The sequence below is a fragment of the Staurois parvus genome, unplaced genomic scaffold (genome assembly GCF_062004578.1).
Source record: "Staurois parvus isolate SC_StPar_1 unplaced genomic scaffold, SC_StPar_1.0 ptg000746l, whole genome shotgun sequence".
Taxonomy (NCBI): domain Eukaryota; kingdom Metazoa; phylum Chordata; class Amphibia; order Anura; family Ranidae; genus Staurois; species Staurois parvus.
In genome coordinates this window covers 5,022,141-5,040,691 of record NW_028318542.1, presented here as the reverse complement: position 1 = coordinate 5,040,691, position 18,551 = coordinate 5,022,141, and the positions used below count along the sequence as shown (strand labels likewise).

The following is an 18,551-nucleotide window of genomic DNA, read 5'->3' as shown; positions in this document are numbered from 1 at the left end:
AGTCTGTTATGCAATGATGCATGAACTTACTCCAGGTATCAAGGTGTGCAGTATCTGTTTACAGTACATTGTAAAAATCTATCTTTTTAAAATGCAAATCGTTTACTAATTGCTATCATTAGATGCATCAGTCATGGTGACACATTTAAATGCAATGAAATTTTTTGTGTTTTAGTTATCTGCGTTTTTACATATGTAGCACTAACCCTCGAAGGGGCCACTGGGAATATGTTGGGTCCTCCTTACCTGCATAGTGCTACCCCCACTGGAGCTGCTTGGCATGTTGGGTCCTGTGTTCTCTGCCACTACTACTGACCCCACTGACTTACCTGGTTATTGGCTACTCACACCTGTGTAAAGTAAGCATTAATATTCTACCATTCCATGATAGTACACAGAAAATAGACCACAAGCAACTTGAGTATTAATAAGATGAGTGTATTATTGAAGAGGAAGCAAATGTAATGCATAGAACACATAAACAGGACAACTGAACTCGATAGGTTAACTGACGGGAATATTAGCCTCACCTACAGCCATTGACCTACATCGCAATAAGACTAAGTCCCACTACACTGGTCCACACAGTATCAGTAAGATTAGCATCAACCATAAAATTATGAATGGAATAAAAGAAACATCACTGTAATTCGTAGTTCAAACAATGTTCCTGAATGCACTCTACGCATACAGCCCCAATAGCGGGTGGGCATATGCCTTCCTGACTAAGAGGTACCCCTGAAAGTGTCTACAAAGTGCATGGTACCTGATTGTCAGTGCTGGTCAGCGTACATTGGGGTCCTCCTGTTAGGTGGTGCACGTGAAGCTTTCTCTTTAAGGCTATCAGCAGTAGAAGGCTAATATATTGTTAGGTAAGGCTATGTCTCTATAGCATTAACAGTGGGCAATAAGGGGTTAGCTTGGTAGTTCTGCTCACCACTACTGGTATACAATTGATCAGGTCCAGTACGCTTGGCGATCAGTGGTTCCAGAAGTCTCAGTCCTCACGATCAGGTCATCTCTGATGTGGAAGCACGTAGCAACAGATCTCCCCGCTTGGATTTCAAGGCACAGTTACTCTCTCTGTGGCTCTGTCTTTTGCTCTGGTCCACACAGACTCTGTTCATGAAGCAGGTAAGCACAGCATAGGTCTGCACAAACTGGTTTCCCCACACTGACTGCCTGATGTCCACAGCAGCAGGTCTGCATCCATTCGCTGCCCATGCTCTTCTCTCTTGAGCTGTGGTAATTTGCCCAGGAAAAATGCTGTATTTTTTCTCCTTTGCATGCAGGGAATTGTATGCCTGTAGTTCTGCAGCCATTAATTTACTGTACATTTACTTGTATTGAACAGCACCCCTTTAAGGAATACATGTCCCATGATCCACTGCTGCACAGCAAGTCTTCTCTTTGATGCTGCAAATGGCTCAAGCTCTCCTACGCTCTGATTGAGTTAAACTCTCTGCCAGGAGGGAAGGGGGCTCAGGAACACACGGGATTTCTTCAAAACACTTGCACACACACAGAGCTTTTGGCGAAAGGTCCTTCTCGGAATGTCCAGAGGCAGCTCTCAGCCAGCCCTTCTGCCCAGCTTGTACAGGTAGTGTCGTGAAGCAAGTTTCCTTCAGTCCAGCAAGTAACATGTTCCTAAGCACCCCCTGAGCCGCCACCCTGTGACAGCGCACAGGGATTCCTCTCCACTGCAGCCGCCATCACATTTAAATGACAAATTGATTGGATCCTTTTGTTTTATTTGGATGAGAGAGGCGCGGTAGTCTTTGACTTTTAGATAGACAGCCAAATCTTTTTGCCTTAACATTTTTCTTTATTATAAAAAATACCCTATATATGAAATGGAAACAGATTACAATAAATACAGTAAAGTATAAAAGTGAAGTCAGATGATTTTTATTTATCGTGTTTGGGTTGGATGAAAGTGGATCCATCAAAATCCCTTCATCATAACATAAAGAATGAATCCAAAATTAATTTTGTTTCATTCATTACCTTCAGATGTACGCGACTCCAGTCAGTATCATCCAATCAGCTCATTCCAATTTTCTTTGTGGACTGGACTAGCAGGGATGACTCACAATGTACAGTTGCAAGAAAAAGTATGTGAACCCCTTGGGATTACGTGGAGTTTTGCATGAATTGGGCATAAAATGTGCTCTGAACGTCATCTAAGTCACAACAATAGAAGACCACAGTCTGCTGAACATAATACTACACAAACATTAGATGTTGCCATGGTTTAATTGCACATAACATGTAAATATTCACAGTGCAGGGAGGAAAAAGTATGTGAACCTTTGGACTTAATAACTGGTTGACCCTCCTTTGGCAGCAATAACCTCAACCAAACGTTTCCTGTAGTTGCAGATCAGACCTGCACAACGATCTGGAGTAATTTTGGACCACTCCTCTTCATAAAACTGTTTCAGTGTCGCAATATTCTTGGGATGTCTGGTGTGAATCGCTCTCTTAAGGTCATGCCACAGCATTTCAATCGGGTTGAGGTCAGGACTCTGACTGAGCCACTCCAGAAGGCGTATTCTGTGCTGTTGCAGCCATTGTTTTGTTGAATTACTTGTATGCTTTGAGTCATTGTCCTGTTGCATCACCCATCCTCTGCGGAGCTTCAGTTGGCGGACAGATGGTCGTACATTTTCCTGCAAAATGTCTTGATAAACTCTGGAATTCATTTTCCCATCAATGACAACAGTCCGTCCAGGCCCTGAGGCAGCAAAGCAGCCCCAAACCATGATGCTCCCTCCGCCATGTTTTACAGTGGGGATGAGGTTTTGATGTTGGTGTGCTGTGCCTTTTTTTCTCCACACATAGTGTTGTGTGTTCTTCCCAAACAACTCAATCTTGGTTTCATCTGTCTACAGTATATTTTGCCAGTAGTGCTGTGGAACATCCAGGTGCTCTTTTGCAAACTTCAAACTTGCTGCAATATTCTTTTTGGACAGCAATGGCTTCCTCCGTGGTGTCCTCCCATGTACTCCATTCTTGTTTAATGTTTTCCTTATTGTAGATGTGTCAACAAAAATGTTAGCTTGGGCCAGAGATTTCTGTAGGTCTTTAGCTGACAATCTGGGATTCTTCTTTACCTTATGCAGCATTCTGCACTGTGCTCTTGCAGTCATTTTTACAGGACGACCACGCCTAGGGAGAGTAGCAACAGTGCTAAACTTTCTCCATTTGTAGACAGTCTGACTTACCGTGGACACATGAACATCAAGGCTTTTGGAGATACTTTTGTAACCCTTTCCAGCTTCATGCAAGTCAACAATTCTTGAACGTAGGTCTTCTGAGAGCTCTTTTCTGCGAGTCATGCTTCACATCAGACAGTGCTTCTTGAAACCAGTAAACCCAAAACAGGTGTGTGTTTTTTAAAGGCAGGACAGCTGTCAGCAACACATCCAATATCATCACACTGATTGGAGTCAAGGTTGGCTCATTCCTGGCTCCAATTAGCTCTGGGAGAAGTCATTAAGCTAGGGCTTCACATACTTTTTCCTCCCTGCACTGTGAATGTTTACATGTTATGTGCAATTAAACCATGGCAACATCTAATGTTTGTGTAGTATTATATTCAGCAGACTGTGTTCTTCAATTTTTGTGACTTGAATGACGTTCAGAGCACATTTTATGCCCAATTCATGCAAAACTCCACGTAATCCCAAGGGGTTCACATACTTTTTCTTGCAACTGTACATGTAATCTCCTAAAATAACAAATTAACTTGTTAAAACAAATAACACAAAAAGGCAGGTGCTTAACACAAAGGACATTTATTAAATGTACAACCATGTGTGGGGACTATTCATTTGATTTATGGACATTTGTTTACATACAATCAGGGGCGGACTGACAACTCACGGGGCCCCGGGCAATTGGGGATCATGGGGCCCCTGTGTCCTTGCCCAAATTCAAAAAAGCCTATGAAAAAGGTACCAGGAGCATTTCATGGGGCCCCCTACTGACCCTAGGCCCTCGGGCAGTGCCTGAGTTTCCAAATGGTCAGTCCGCCCCTGCATACAATTTAAACATGGTAGTACATTTAAGCAAAAAAGGTGAATTGAAAGCTTTGCTGCATGAAAATAACTATGATTTATTTGGTATTGCTGAATCTTGGCTTCATTCTTCACATGGCTGGGCCAATATTATTCCTAGCTATGCTCATTTTTGGAGGGATGGGGTAAAAAGGAAAGGTGGTGGTGTTTGTCTCAAAGCGAGTGTAAAAGAGGACCTAGTTGATGGAGAGTGTGATGAGGCTGAAGCATTGTGAGCTGTGCAGAAAAATACACAGCAGCATGTTCTTGCTGGCAGGAGAAAGACCTGTGTTGTTTACGCACAGATCTCTCCCCTGTCAGCTTTCCCCGATGATCACCGGGTGCTGACGGGGAATCTCTAGCCAGGACCCGATGATTGACATCCGTAGCCGCCAATAGCGGCACGGGTGGGGCGGCACATTATTATTATTATACAGTATTTATAAAGCGCCAATAGTTTGCTCAGCGCTGTACATTACAAAAGGGCACAGAACATGTGACAGAACAATACCAATACAATGCAAAACATGAGGGGATTGAGGGCCATGCTCCTTGGAGCTTACAATCTAGGAGGGAGGGGATGGTGGCACAGGAGGAGATAGCTGTGGGGGATGGGGTGGTAGGAAGAGTGGAGGAGGTCGGCAAGTTAGCAGGGGGTGGGGTAGGCTTCCCTGAAGAGATGGGTTTTCAGGGTGCACCTAAAAGAGAGGAGAGTAGGTGATAATCTGATGGGTTGGGGCAGGGAGTTCCAGAGGATGGGTGACACCCTGGAGAAGTCCTGGAGGCGGGCATGGGAGGAGGTGACCAGGGAACAAGAGAGAAGGAGGTCTTGTGAGGAGTGGAGTGTGCCTGTTGGGCGGTACTTGGATATTAGGTCAGTGATGTAGTTCGGGGCAGTATGGTGGACGGCTTTGTACATCAGTGTTAGGATTTTGAATTTGATCCGTTGCGCAATCGGAAGCTAGTGGAGGGATTGGCAGAGGGGGGTGGAGGTCAGTGGAGGGATTGGCAGAGGGGGGTGGCGGAGACAGAGCGGTTGGAAAGGTGAATGAGTCTGGCAGCCGTATTCAGGATCGACTGAAGCGGGGATAGCCTGTGGCGAGGCAGGCCAGTGAGGAGGGAGTTGCAGTAGTCGAGTCGTGATATGATGAGGGAGTGGATGAGCTGTTTAGTGGTTTCTGGGGTTAGGAACGTGCAGATTTTGGCGATGTTGCGGAGGTGGAGTCTGTGCGAGTTTGTTAAAGATTGGACTTGGGGCTGGAAGGATAGGTTGGAGTCCAGAATGACACCAAGTACTCTGGCTGCGGGGCGGGTTTGATGGTGGCGTTGTTGGATGTGATGAAGAAGTCAATGGGGGGTGGTGTCCGGGCTGGGGGGAAGACAAGAAACTTGGTTTTGGAGAGATTCAGTTTAAGGAAGTGGAGCGACATCCAGTCTGATATGTCGCTCAGTAGGTGTGTGATTCGGGAAAATCGTGTGTATATATATATATATATGTGATTTTGCACAGCCCTGCCACCCTGTAGCAGTATTTCTGCTATAGGGTAACAGTAAAGTGATTAATCTCTTCTTATATTGTATACATTTTTTATTATTTCTCCTCTGATGTACATCTATATACTGTACGTATGGATAATGTTATATGCTGGTTGTAGTAGTTCCTCTGCTTCCAATTGCTTTGATTAAATTCTGGTTAATTGCCGTGGAAAAAAATCCCATCTGTTCACAGTGACCCTGTCCTGGGTGGAGGGAGTGCCAAGTATAATATCAGACCCATTCTTCCACCTAGTGAAGGTTCTGGTTCTCTTATTTACCTACAAGTTTAATATCCTGTTTGGGGAGGGCCATGTCTCATAACCCCCATCAAAAGAGGGTTAGACATGATAATACTATTACTCAATGTTTATCAGATCTGTCAAGTATTAACAGAATTCCCTAATAAATAAAATAGGAGAGCTGCTGAACCCACGCTATAGATACAGTTCAGCACTGTGGAGTCTAATTGTACTGCTCAATCAGAGGGTCATAAGCCAAGATTCATACAATCCACAGATATTGACATTGTTAAAGGTAAGAACATCTAAATAGTTCTGGTCTAGAGTTCGCTAAAGATTCGTGAATCTGCTGGGGTTTGAGTTGTGGGTTCATTAAAATAGAATTCCAGCCTATCACTAACTAGTCCTAAAAATGCTCCCTCCCCACTCCTGCTACCTATACTGCCTAACCTGTGTACAAAATGTGCGTGCTTACCTATTTTTTGTCTGCTCTGGTAATGTAACCCCCTGTGCTAGTAAGCAGTGGCTGCAGAGGAAGAAGGAGCACTTGACGACGGCTGGGAATTCCAGAAGCAGCGGTGTCACCAATTGATTCCCATAGCCAAGCTGTTGTTGGTGCTCCTGCTTTCACCTGCAGCTGCTGCTGACTGACACAGAGGAGTTGGAACTGGTTAAGCCAGGTGTGTCAAACTGGCGGCCCTCCAGGTGTTGCCAAAACTACAAGTCCCATCATGCCTCTGCCTTTGGGAGTCATGCTTGTAACTGTCAATCTTGCAATGCCTCATGGGACTTGTAGTTTGGCAACAGCTGGAGGGCCACCAGTTTGACACCTCTGGGTTAAGCAGTATAGTTAGCAAGAAGTGTGTGTGTGGGGTGTTGGGGGGCATTTTTAGTCCTCATGCACACTGGACATTTTTACAGCTGCTTTTTTTTACTTTTGAAGTTTTTTTCTACAGCCAGTAACCCCCCAGCATGGTATCCTATGTGACCATGCACACATAGACTGTAATCAATGTTTTTTGGCAGGGGCATTTTTTTGGCTGGAAAAAAAAACAGGATTAGTAGGTTTGTGGAGGAGGTTTTCAGCTGTAAAATTGCTCTAATGCTGAAAAACGTGGTAAAACGCAGCAAAATGGCGTTTTGGGCTTTTTTTGAGCAACTTTTTTTATGCTAAAAAATGTTAAAAACCGCAAATGCAGAAAAACGTGGCTAAACGCTAATGCAAAAACAGTGAAAAATAGCATTTTTAATGCGACTTTACACAGCGAATGCTACTGGCGTTATTAAAATGCACCGTGTGCATGGAGCCTAATACTTATGTCTCCTTGTTCCAGCAGGCTCCAATCCATGCGACTGACTTTCTGCAGCCTCCTGTGTAAGCTGAGCCTGGCCATGGTCGCACTCCTGTCTCCACCATGTCCAATACAGAGTTAGTAGCTCTGCACTGTACATGATGATGCGATCCCTTGTTTGCAATTTTTTATGTGCCCAGAGTTGAGCTTTAAATTCAGTAGTGGTTGCAGACAGGGGAGGACTGACAACTCATGGGGCCCCCAGGCAATAGGGGATCATGGGGCCTCTGTGTCTTTGCCCACACTCAAAGCACACCCAAAAAAGCCTATAAAAGGTACCAGCGGCATTTCATGGGGCCCCCTAGTGACCCCGGGCCCTCGGGCAGTGCCCGAGTGTTCAAATGGTCAGTCCGCCCCTGGCTGCAGACCTTTTAGCCCTGGTTCACACTGATGTGGTGCGGAATTTGCAGCATTTTTAGTGTGACTTCTGCACCGCATCAGAATCGCACCCTGTTCATGCGAACAGCTGCTGGTGTGTATGTTATATTAACAACACCCCAAAAGCGGTCCGCAAAACGCGGTGCGATGTGCAGAATCGGATCGCATGGGTGTGAATACCTATGCGATCCGATTCTAGTGCGGACCCAAAAAAGGGTCCTGCACATTTTTGGTGTGAGTGCGGTGCGATTAGAGCCATAAAAAATATATGGCTCTAATCGCACCACACACAAATCGCATGTGATTTGCACAGGAATGCGGTGCGGTTCCTGTGCGAATCACATGTGATGTACCACACCGCACATACGTGAACCCAGACTCAGTGGGACTCAGATGTCAGGAATGTATTAAAAATGAGATAGCAAAGGGTGTAATGACAATAGGGGGAGAATATAAATAGACTCACACTCATACAGTATGGTATATAAAATGTTTCACCAGTTTAATTTTCAGAGGTTGTGGTCAATGTTGCCATGAGCCAATGTTATGCAATACAAGGAATATCCAGGTATTTCAATATCTACTTAGTTCCCCTATTGAGTGCCTCTGTAACCCTGAACCTCTAGTCGACCTAGCAAGCACATGATGACCAGATCCCATGATTGAGAGCATGACTTGTAGGTCACATGGAGCAGAGCCAGGCACTGATAGCAATGACAAAGAATAAAGCTGAACTCTAGGTAAATGGGTAATTATATACAGTACACTGTGGGGATTGTTTTACATGTCATATTAAATTTAAAAAAAAAAAATTTTTAATAGAAAAATTGAATTACAAAAAAAAAGAATAATGCCTCCAGTGTTTGTGTTGTCTACTTGAAGGGATTTGCTCTGGTAAGCCTCTTAGAGGTTCACCAGGAGATAGCAAAAAGGGAAAAATGTAGGGATTAAAAAAAGAAAGGCTTGATTGTGTACAGAATGTAGAATCAGCACCTAAGGGGGAGCAGCAGTCATTGACTCATTGATACATCTAGAGCAGCCTTTCTCAACCAGGGTGCCCACCCTGGGGTGTCTTGAGGTTTCTTCAGGGGTGCCTTGGTAAAACATCTAAAAATTGCCTAAAACCTGTATACAAGTCATCAAGTGGAACAAGCCAGTCTTTTAGTTACACAAAGCCACAGGTTTTCATTCTGCACCATTACGACCTTCTAGCCGACTGCATCCTAACAACTTGACAACCAATGACATCATCAGTTGATAAGGAGGATGTCAGCTGCCTGCACAGCATCCTAGTTTGACCCTCCCCTGCCGCTCTCCATCAGTGCTGGGGTCACATCAGCTCGGTGATGGAGAAAAACCGAGGGAGAAGAGAAACATTGGAATACTAGTCAGTACCAGTGTGCTAAGGTGTGTTTGCTTTGGAAGAAATCACGTCTAATGCTGTGTGTCCTACATGTGTGGATGTTGCTGCATTGTATGAAACTATTGGAATAGTTTTTCACATTTTAGAATGGGGTGCCTCAAGACTGTCCATAATTTTAAGGGTGCCTTGACTGAAAAAATGTTGATAAACACTGATCTAGATGACCTACACTTGTTTGCTATTGATTGTTTTGCTGTTTTGGTCTTTATATTGTATATGTGTCAGGTGACAATATGGATTGGTATGCAACACTTCTCCTCACCACCACCTTCTGTGTGCTATGTATTATAATGAGCTTCCTGAGGATTTTAAAGGAGAGATCATCACTTCCTCCAGGACCCATGCCCTTACCGTTCATTGGGAATCTTCTGCAGATCGACACAAAAGACATTAGTGCCTCGCTTTTGAAGGTGAGCAAGCCTGGAGCGACCTTATTCATGTATATTGCTCATATTCTGCACATATTAAAATTTATATTCGTTTTTGGTTTGAGTGGTTAAGGGTTAGAACCTTTGTTTTATTACTGTGTGTACTGTGTGTGCTGCTATTGTGTAAGTATTACTCCTCTCCCACTCACTGGTGTATTTAGGTTTTGGGCTGCTGTAGGCAACATAAAAATCCCTCCCCGGCAGAGAGAGCCTGACACCAACCAACACCAAATCCCCCCCCCCCCCCGCGGAGAGAGCCCGACACCAACCAACACCAAACACCCTCCTCCCCCCGGGGAGAGACCCTGAAAGTGACCAACAACACCCAACACCCCCCCACACACACCCGAGACAGCCTTCCACTGACACCCTCCACCCTACCCTCCAAGGTGACAGAGAGAGAGACACTCACCTTCACAGCTCTGGACATCCCCGGGAACGACAATCGGGCTGTGCATACACCATCAAGCAGCTCGCAGCTAATATCGGATCTTACCTGGTCCCCATGCCGCATATGTCCCTTCTTCCAGGGGGAAGTGCTGCCCCCCTAAAAAATGCCACCCTAGGCATATGCCTTGTGGTAAATACACCCCTGCTCCCATTGACACCATGTCACACCTTGACAAGTGGGGAGTTATGGAGATGGTAAACGTATCCACTGAAATGAGGACAGTAATGAAAAATGAACCTTGGAATCAGGGGCAGACTGACCATTCGAGCACTCGGGCCCTGCCCAAGGGCCCGGGGTTAGTAGGGGGCCCCATGAGATTTCCCTGGTACCTTTAATTGACTTTTTCATAGGCTTTTTTGGGTGTGGGCAATGTCACAGGGGCCCCATGATCCCCTATTGCCCGGGGGCCCCATGAGTTGTCGATCCGCCCCTGCTTGGAACTAAGTTAACAGTGGTGGATGCAGTGTGTGTGTGTGATAACTCTGGTAACATTAGCTATGTGAAGTCAAGTTGTTCAGCTTTTTCTAGCATTTTTGTGTTAGCGTTTTGCAGTGTTTTCCCTCTTTTTCTGCTTTTGTGTTTTTTTTTTGGTTTTTTTTTTACAAAAAAAAATTTTTTATGACAAAAAAGCATCCAAACATGCCAGTTTGTAGTGTTTTACCATGTTTTTCAGCGTTTTCCAGCATTAGAGCGTTTTTACAGCTAAAAAACACCTATAGAAACCCATTTATTCCTGGGGTTTTTTTGCAGCCAAAAACCACCACTGCCAAAAAATGTTGATTCCAGTCTAAGTGTGCACGGACACATAGGATAACATGTTGGGGGGTTTACTGGCTGTAGAAAAAAACATCAAAAGCGAAAAGCAGCTGCTGTAAAAATGTCCAGTGTGCATGAGGACTAAAGAAAAAGGTGCTTGTAAGATATGTTCCTAACCCATGGATCAGGTGTTCTGCATGGTCATAAATTTTATAAGGCTTGGTTCACATGTATGCGGGTGATGCTGCTGCAGATCCGCACAAAAATCCGTGCAGCCGCACCACCTGGACAGAAGAATGCGGACCTGCGGGCGGGTGCCATTAATTCTAATGGCATGCCGCCTGCACTTGAAATTGCAACTGCACTTGGAACCGAGGTTCCCGTGAGGGCTACGGTTTCCAAAGAAGTGCAGGGACTTCTTCCCTGAGTGTCCTGGAGCACGGGAGTCCATTCAAATGAATGAGTTCTCATGCCTGCGCAAAATGCAGGCCTGCAGGAACGTGGATATGTGAACAAAGGGTAACAGCATATGATGCCAATTTGCAGATTCTAGAGCAAGCAAAATACTTTCTTTTAGCCTGGGTTCACACATATGCGGTACAGGGGCGGACTGACAGCTCATGGGGCCCCCAGGCAATAGGGGATCATGGGGCCCCTGTGTCCTCACCCGCACTCAAACCACACCCAAAAAAGCCTATGAAAGGTACCAGGGGCATCTCATGGGGCCCTCTACTGACCCCGGGCCCTCGGGCAGTGCCCAAGTTCCCGAATGGTCAGTCCGCCCCTGATGCGGTACAATATACAGTAGTGTATATCGCATGTGATTTGCACAGGAACTGCACTGCATTCCTGTGCAAATCACATGAGATTTGTGTGCGGTTTGATCTCAGCCATACATTTTGTATGGCTGTAATCGCAATGCACCCAAACTATAAAGATGCAGGACCCTTTTTCGGTCCGCACTAGAATCAGATTGCATGGATATTCACACCTATGCGATCCGATTCTGTACATCGCACTGCATTTTGCGGACAGATGTCGGGGTTTTGTTAACTTAACATACACACCCACAGCGGTTCTCATGAACGGGGTGCGATTGTGAAGCGGTGCAGAATTCGCACAGAAAACGCTGCAAATTCTGCACCACATCAGTGTGAACCGGGGCTGAATGTAGCACTCACTCCTGAATTTGCTTCTGAACTTTGCAGATTCTCCTAGACCAAGGATTCTCAAGCAGGGTTCCTCCAGGGGTCCCTAGGGGTTCCTTGTGCAATGAGCAATTTCTGCCTCTCAGTTAATTTCTCACTGACACCACTGATCTTTTTAGCTCTCTGTAAGGTGCTACGTCTTCTCAATGACCATTGGTGTAAGGAGCATGCAGGCAGACTAAAGCGTGGCTATTTGATAGAGGGGATCACACTGCGTGTTATTGAAAACAAAGTAGCTTTAATTGCTGGATAGGCGGCCATGGAAAATACTATTTACAAAAGTGCTGATAAATTGTTTTCTGATAGGCTTATAAAGCACAGGTACACAGTACATTCACAGAAATATATAGATTTCAGCTTAATTCTGCTGGCACTGCGATGTCCTCGCTACAAGCACAGATGTGTTATAAACAGCACATAATGATTACTTGCCTGAGGCTAGTGTCTATAAGCAGGCTTCCCCAAAATGGCTGCTGGAGAGAAAGACAGAGGACAGCTAATCCTCTACAGGTTACCACAGAACAGCAAGAACCATAAACAACATAAAGTTTACTTGCCTGAGGCTGGAGTCCATAAGCAGGGGGCACAAATTCAGCTGTCTTGGTATAGCAGGGAGATGTACCGACTCTGAAAGTCTTTCTTCTCAAACGCACCAACAGTGATGATAGAAGGGACTCCAGAAGATCCCTGTTTTGTCCCTGAGACTGTAACACTCTCCCTAAGTAAAGCCTAGAAAGGAGAGCCAACACAAAATGGCCGCTCAAATCTCAAGAGAGTTTGTGCCCAAACAGAGCACAAGGCTTCCCCAAAATGGCTGCTGGAGAGAAATACAGAGGACAGCTAATCTACAGGTTACCACAGAACAGCAAGAACCATAAACAACATAAAGTTTACTTGCCTGAGGCTGGTGTCTATAAGCAGGGGCCACAAATTCAGCTGTCTTGGTATAGCAGGGAGATATACCGACTCTGAAAGTCTTTCTTCTCAAACGCAGCAACAGTAATGATAGGCAGGACTCCAGAGGCGTTATTATAGAATGCCGCAACAGCACAACCATCCGGATGGTTTAATCTTAATTGTGTTTTATTAGGTAGAAATGTAGTATATTTCACAAACTGGAAGATGTCATTATCTTTTTTATACTATTTCCAAAAAAGATTAGTTACATTGTTGTATATAAGTTACTCTGCTTGGGTGATTAATTACCTGCTTTAGCAGTCTGTACCTGTTACAGCTGCTTTCCTTTTTTTGATTTAGGACTCCAGAGGATCCCTGTTCTGTCCCTGAGACTTTAACACTCTCACTAAGTAAAGACTAGCTTGCCCTGGCAATCCCTCGGTATCTCTCCCTTTCTATATACACACAAGAGCTCCCCTAAATCGTGGCTGGGCTCCGTTTATATAGGAGAGCCAACACAACATGGCCGCTAAAATCTCAAGAGAGTTTGTGCCCAAACAGAGCACAAGGCTTCCCCAAAATGGCTGCTGGAGAGAAATACAGAGGACAGCTAATCCTCTACAGGTTACCACAGAACAGCAAGAACCATAAACAACATAAAGTTTACTTGCCTGAGGCTGGAGTCCATAAGCAGGGGGCACAAATTCAGCTGTCTTGGTATAGCAGGGAGATATACCAACTCTGGTAGTCTTTCTTCTCAAACGCACCAACAGTGATAACAGAAGGGACTCCAGAAGATCTCTGTTTTGTCCCTGAGACTGTAACACCCTCCCTAAGTAAAACCTAGAAAGGCCTCTGTATCTATCCCTTTCTATATACACACAAGAGCTCCTCCAAATGGTGGCTTGGCTCCGTTAGGAGAGCCAACACAAAATAGCTGCTCAAATCTCTATAGAGTTTGTGCCCAATTAAAGCACAAGGCTTCAACCAAAGTGGATGCTAGAGAGTAATACAGAGGACAGCTAATCCTCTACAGGTTACCATAGAACGGCAAGAACTACATACAACTATTTGCATAAAACACAACATTCCTGCATGAAAAAATGAATATGATACAATTACTGTCCCACTTCTTCGCACAGCCAGGAAGGTTATTGCTGACACTTTTAACTGCATGTGAGGGGACTGCCTACAAGCATTCTTCCCACTGACCATCACATTAATGTATCAGAAGTTGTAGATATAGAACTTGTTATCAGGCTTTCAGATCGGAAAGTTATTTTAAGGTTTCCTTAACAGATAGATTTGTTTTTACTAGTGATTTGCCCTGTAACTGCACCCCAACATTCCCCAACCCACTAGCAGAGATTGAATAATTTTTTTATTCGCAAAGCCTCAAACCTCTAGAGAATATCTAGAGAATAGAAAGTTAGTGGTACATACATGGTTCCTCTGTAACAGGCCAAGGTTAAACTCTTTTGCCTCTGCCATGGGCTAGTGTAGAGTAGGTAGGCCAGACAGACAGCTGCCTTCAAGTGTCTTCAACCCCTCTTACATACTTTTTATAGACTATTAAGACCACCATGTTGACTAAGTGGAACTTTCCTTTAGCTTCAGCTTGCTTACCCTGGGAGCCTTAACAAAGTTCTGCTGGAGATATATGCTCCCCAGGCAGCAGGCCTCAAAAGATAGGACACTCTTCTCACACCCTCCCAGGCAGTAGTCCATGGAGGCCAAGACAATTATTCCTCAAACTACATTCTCCCCAGGAAAAGCCTGGATGACAAATTACTGCGATTCCTCATACATACATACATATTTCCGATGTGTAAACAGCAGCTACTGTGCAGAAAGCAGCTGCTGTGTTGAAAGCAGCTACTCTGTTGAAAGCAGCTACTGTGTAGAAAGCAGCTACTGTGTAGAAAGCAGCTACTGTGCAGAAAGCAGCTGCTGTGTTGAAAGCAGCTACTGTGTAGAAAGCAGCTACTGTGTAGAAAGCAGCTACTGTGTTGAAAGCAGCAGTATTTGAGGTAAAACGACACTTCATGAATTATAATTACTGGGTAAATAATTTTATGGTTGGGGGTCACCACAACATGAGGAACTGTATTAAAGGATCACGGGTTAGGAAGGTTGAGAACCAATGCCGTACAGGCAAAGCCTGAGAGGGAAGAACTATTTTATTTTTTTCATTAATTATTTTTACTTATTACAGGTACTTATATTTTAGAAGGTTTCCCAAAATATGTATTTTCTTCCTTCGTATTCCTTGGAAAAAACTTCAGTGATTGGCCAAGGTAGAATAAATATTCATAACCCTCTAAATTATTTCTTCTCACTTTAACTACACTCCTCAGAAACTGGCAGAAGCACACAACTTTTGGGCTTAGGAGAAACCCAACAGACCTTGATAACAATAACAAACAATTCTCAGCTACAAACACTACATTTAGACTAGGGAAATTCCAGCTTGTAATTTTTAGATTCAAGAGAGAGAGACATAGAGACTGACCTCCTAAGGATTCGAGAATGTTTACACAATTGTGTGAATATTTATTTCAATTATCCAGTTAGGTGGAGATGAAACAAGTATACTGGGACTTTATTTTACAAGTGTAGCACCCCCATAGTTACGTTGCTAGTAGGATTAAGGTAAATTTATTTGTTTGGCTCCTTTGTAGCCAGTGGAGCAAGGTTTGATTACTTTTCACTGTTCTAAGTCTTGCTGGCTGCAGGCTCAACTTCTTCCTCCTGCCTTCTGGTAGGTTTCCAGAATGTAGTGGGCTGGAAGGGACAGACCCTGGACTTGAATATTTATCCTCAGCCAATCCCCAGGATAGAGAATGGCCTGTAGGGAGCTGAAGGGTATTTATATAGTCTGAGGCCTGGAACAGCTGGGTTCTTGTCCTAGAGAAGTAGACCCAACCTGAAGGGCTGCAGCCCTTCTGTGCTGATTAGATGAAGTTTGCAGTAAGGTCCCAGCTCAGAGAAAGCAGGGGGGCCTGCTTTATCAAAGGAGTTCATCAAGGTCCCAGCTCATGGAGAGCTTGGGGAGCTATCTCTAAAGTTGCTGAGGTCAGTTTGGAGAGAGTCCACTGAGGATCTGGCATGAAGGCTCACGGTACATGGGTCTGGTTGGTATTGGAAGGAGGCATCAAAGTACACAGGGATGCAGTGAGTAAAGGCCCGAGAAAGAGATCCTAGTCATTGCCGCTGTTTAACTCTTTGAGCGACTGTTCCAGAGTTGCTGATTTAGGACTGCTACTGCAATTGGAGTTCCCTAAACTGTATGTCCATTACTGCTAATCCAAAAAGGGGGCCCACCCTGAAGAGTCTAGTTATAACCAGTGACCTCTGCTATCATTTGCACTAAATTTAGAGCATCCAAAAGGTTCACCCTATACCCCAACCAAGTTCAATTACATTAAACTTCAAAAAGACATTCACTGCCAGGTTATTGTGTTGTAAGACTGTGGAGCTGCTTTGTGCCTGGCTGCCGTGCACCTTATAGAGCAGGGTTGGGCAACTGCAACCCTCCAGCTGTCATGGAACTACATGTCCCATGAAGTATTGAAAGGCTGACAGTTGCATCATGACTCGCAGAGGCATGATGGGACTTGTAGTTCTACAATAGCTGGAGGGCCACAGTTTGCCCACCCTTGCTATAGGAAATAGAAACTGGGACAAAACTGCAAGACTGGTTTAGGATCTGTGCTACACAAGATTGAATATTTGAAGTGAATCTGCACACACATTCTAATCTCATAATCTTGCACTTAAAAAAGCATTATTAAGACCTCTTTTTGAATGTGCAGTTCAATGTTGGGCACCAGTTCATTAGAAGAGTAGTATTCAAAGAGAGAAAGGCAACTTGATTAATAAGAAGCATGGATGACCTGAGCAATGTGGAAATGATAACTAGGGTAGATTTATTCTCTCTTAAGAATAGGTGATCAAGGGGGGATATGATCACCTTTATAAATTCGTAAACAGTCCAAACTGTTCAACTGCACTCTTTGTCAAGTTGTTCAATTGCATTTCTTTCCATTGAAAATAAATATAACCCTGTATAAGGAAAGGCGAATTGGTCCTAACCAGCCCTGCAGATTTCTTAAAAAAGTGTGTGTGTTTCTAAATGCACAAACTATAACTGGCTATGAATGTTTATAAGAAATCACAACATAGACTGTTGATCTGGGGATCCTGTTTCCTGTTGGAGCAAATTGGCAACACCTTATGAAGACTTTTGCCTTTCTCTGGATGAATTGCAGGTTTAGGGTTCTAATGATGCAAGTTTCAAATGTACCGGTATTTATTTATTGTCTTTTTTAACCTATGTAAGGGAGACTTCATTTCACTTTTCCACAGCTAAAAGACAAGTATGGACCAGTCTACAGTCTGTACCTGGGACCTAAACCTGGAATTGTCCTATGTGGATATGATGCTGTGAAGGAGGCCTTAATTGATCAAGATGAAGTATTTGGAGAGAGAGGGGACTATCCTGTGTTCTTGAACTTTATAGGTGAACATGGTGAGACCCAGTTGCATTTTACTTAAATTAGCTACTGAAAGGTTGGATCCTGACTCCAACCAATATTTATGTAACACTACCCTCTTAGGAGTAGCAAAGATTTCGGGTGCCCCTATAGTCCTGCACAGCCAGGCAACACACATCTTCACACAAGCTTTCATCTAGGAAACAGAAATCAGTGTTTGTTTTTGTGATTTTTTTTTTTGGGGGGGGGGGATTTGAACTGGGATAGGGTTAGGAGTGTACAGGATGCCCAAGGGAACTAATGAACTGAGGACAACTTCCTGGAACTATTTACAAGCCTCCACACATTGTACAGTCTCTGTTAGAGAGCAATTCAGCATCTCCTAATGTACTTCCCCAGACCCTAGATGAACGCCTCTTCTTTCACCCAGCAATCTGGAGGTATCCCTGAGCAGGGGATATAATGCCTGTTGCTTTAAGAAATGGACAGTCCCAGGTAGATGGTGTATCTGGTACCCCACAAGAGTGCTCCTTCTCCTATCCACTCATGGTTGCAAGGGTACTCACTCAGATTCTTTCCTGTACCATTGATGGGTTAGTGGATGCTTCCAGGCCTTTTAGCCGGGCCACTCCTTCATTGCTGTACAGATGGTCCTCGCACTGTGGTCCAGTCAAGTCCTGAGTTTTTCTTCCTTCCATTGCTCCCAGCCTGCAGATAGGCTCCATCCCACTGGGCCCCCTCACAGTCTTCTACATCCTCCTCTCACTCCATCTTCCACTCAATCTCTCCTCAACTCCCCGTCTACCAGCTGAGCATGTTCAGTTACTCCTGAAGGTTGTCCCGGCCCCTTTCAAAACCTCTTGTGGGGGATTTGCCAGGATTCTCCAAGAGTACAGAACACCCACTCCTCAGATCTGCCCACTGCTTCTAGATCTTTCTCTAAAAATCTGGAGAAGGGGGAAATTCCAGAAAGCTGTTCTGCAGAGTCTCTCAACTGAAATTTGACCCATCTGGCTATCACACCCAGGCTGCTACTTAGCCTGTAGCTACCAATTAGATTCTAGCTCCCCCTAGCTAACTACGAGGGCGATACATTTGTATTGGTTTTGGACAGAAAGAGTAGGACCTCAGGAAGTGAGGGAAATTTTCCAATGGGGTTGCATATAGCAAAAAAAGTAACAGGTTCTAACACTCCACCATTGTACTTAAAGTGCATTTTGGCAGCTATGTCATCATCGAGGTTATTTCGCTCACTTCCTGTCTCAATGACTACAAAGGGGAAAAGGGAAACATCCTTAAAACTGAATATCAGGAATGATCTTTATT

At 44.4% G+C, this 18,551-nt stretch overlaps 1 protein-coding gene across 1 annotated transcript in view; it reads left to right on the top strand.

The window, feature by feature from the left end:
- The first annotated feature begins 9,198 nt into the window (after positions 1-9,198).
- LOC149445143 (cytochrome P450 2F3-like) overlaps positions 9,199-18,551 on the top strand; it is a 44,788-nt gene continuing 35,435 nt past the window's right edge. The window contains exons 1-2 of the mRNA XM_089654200.1: positions 9,199-9,399; positions 17,098-17,260. Of these exons, the coding sequence (XP_089510326.1) occupies positions 9,223-9,399; positions 17,098-17,260 (340 nt within the window). The 5' untranslated portion in view covers positions 9,199-9,222. The remainder of the gene's footprint in view (positions 9,400-17,097; positions 17,261-18,551) is intronic.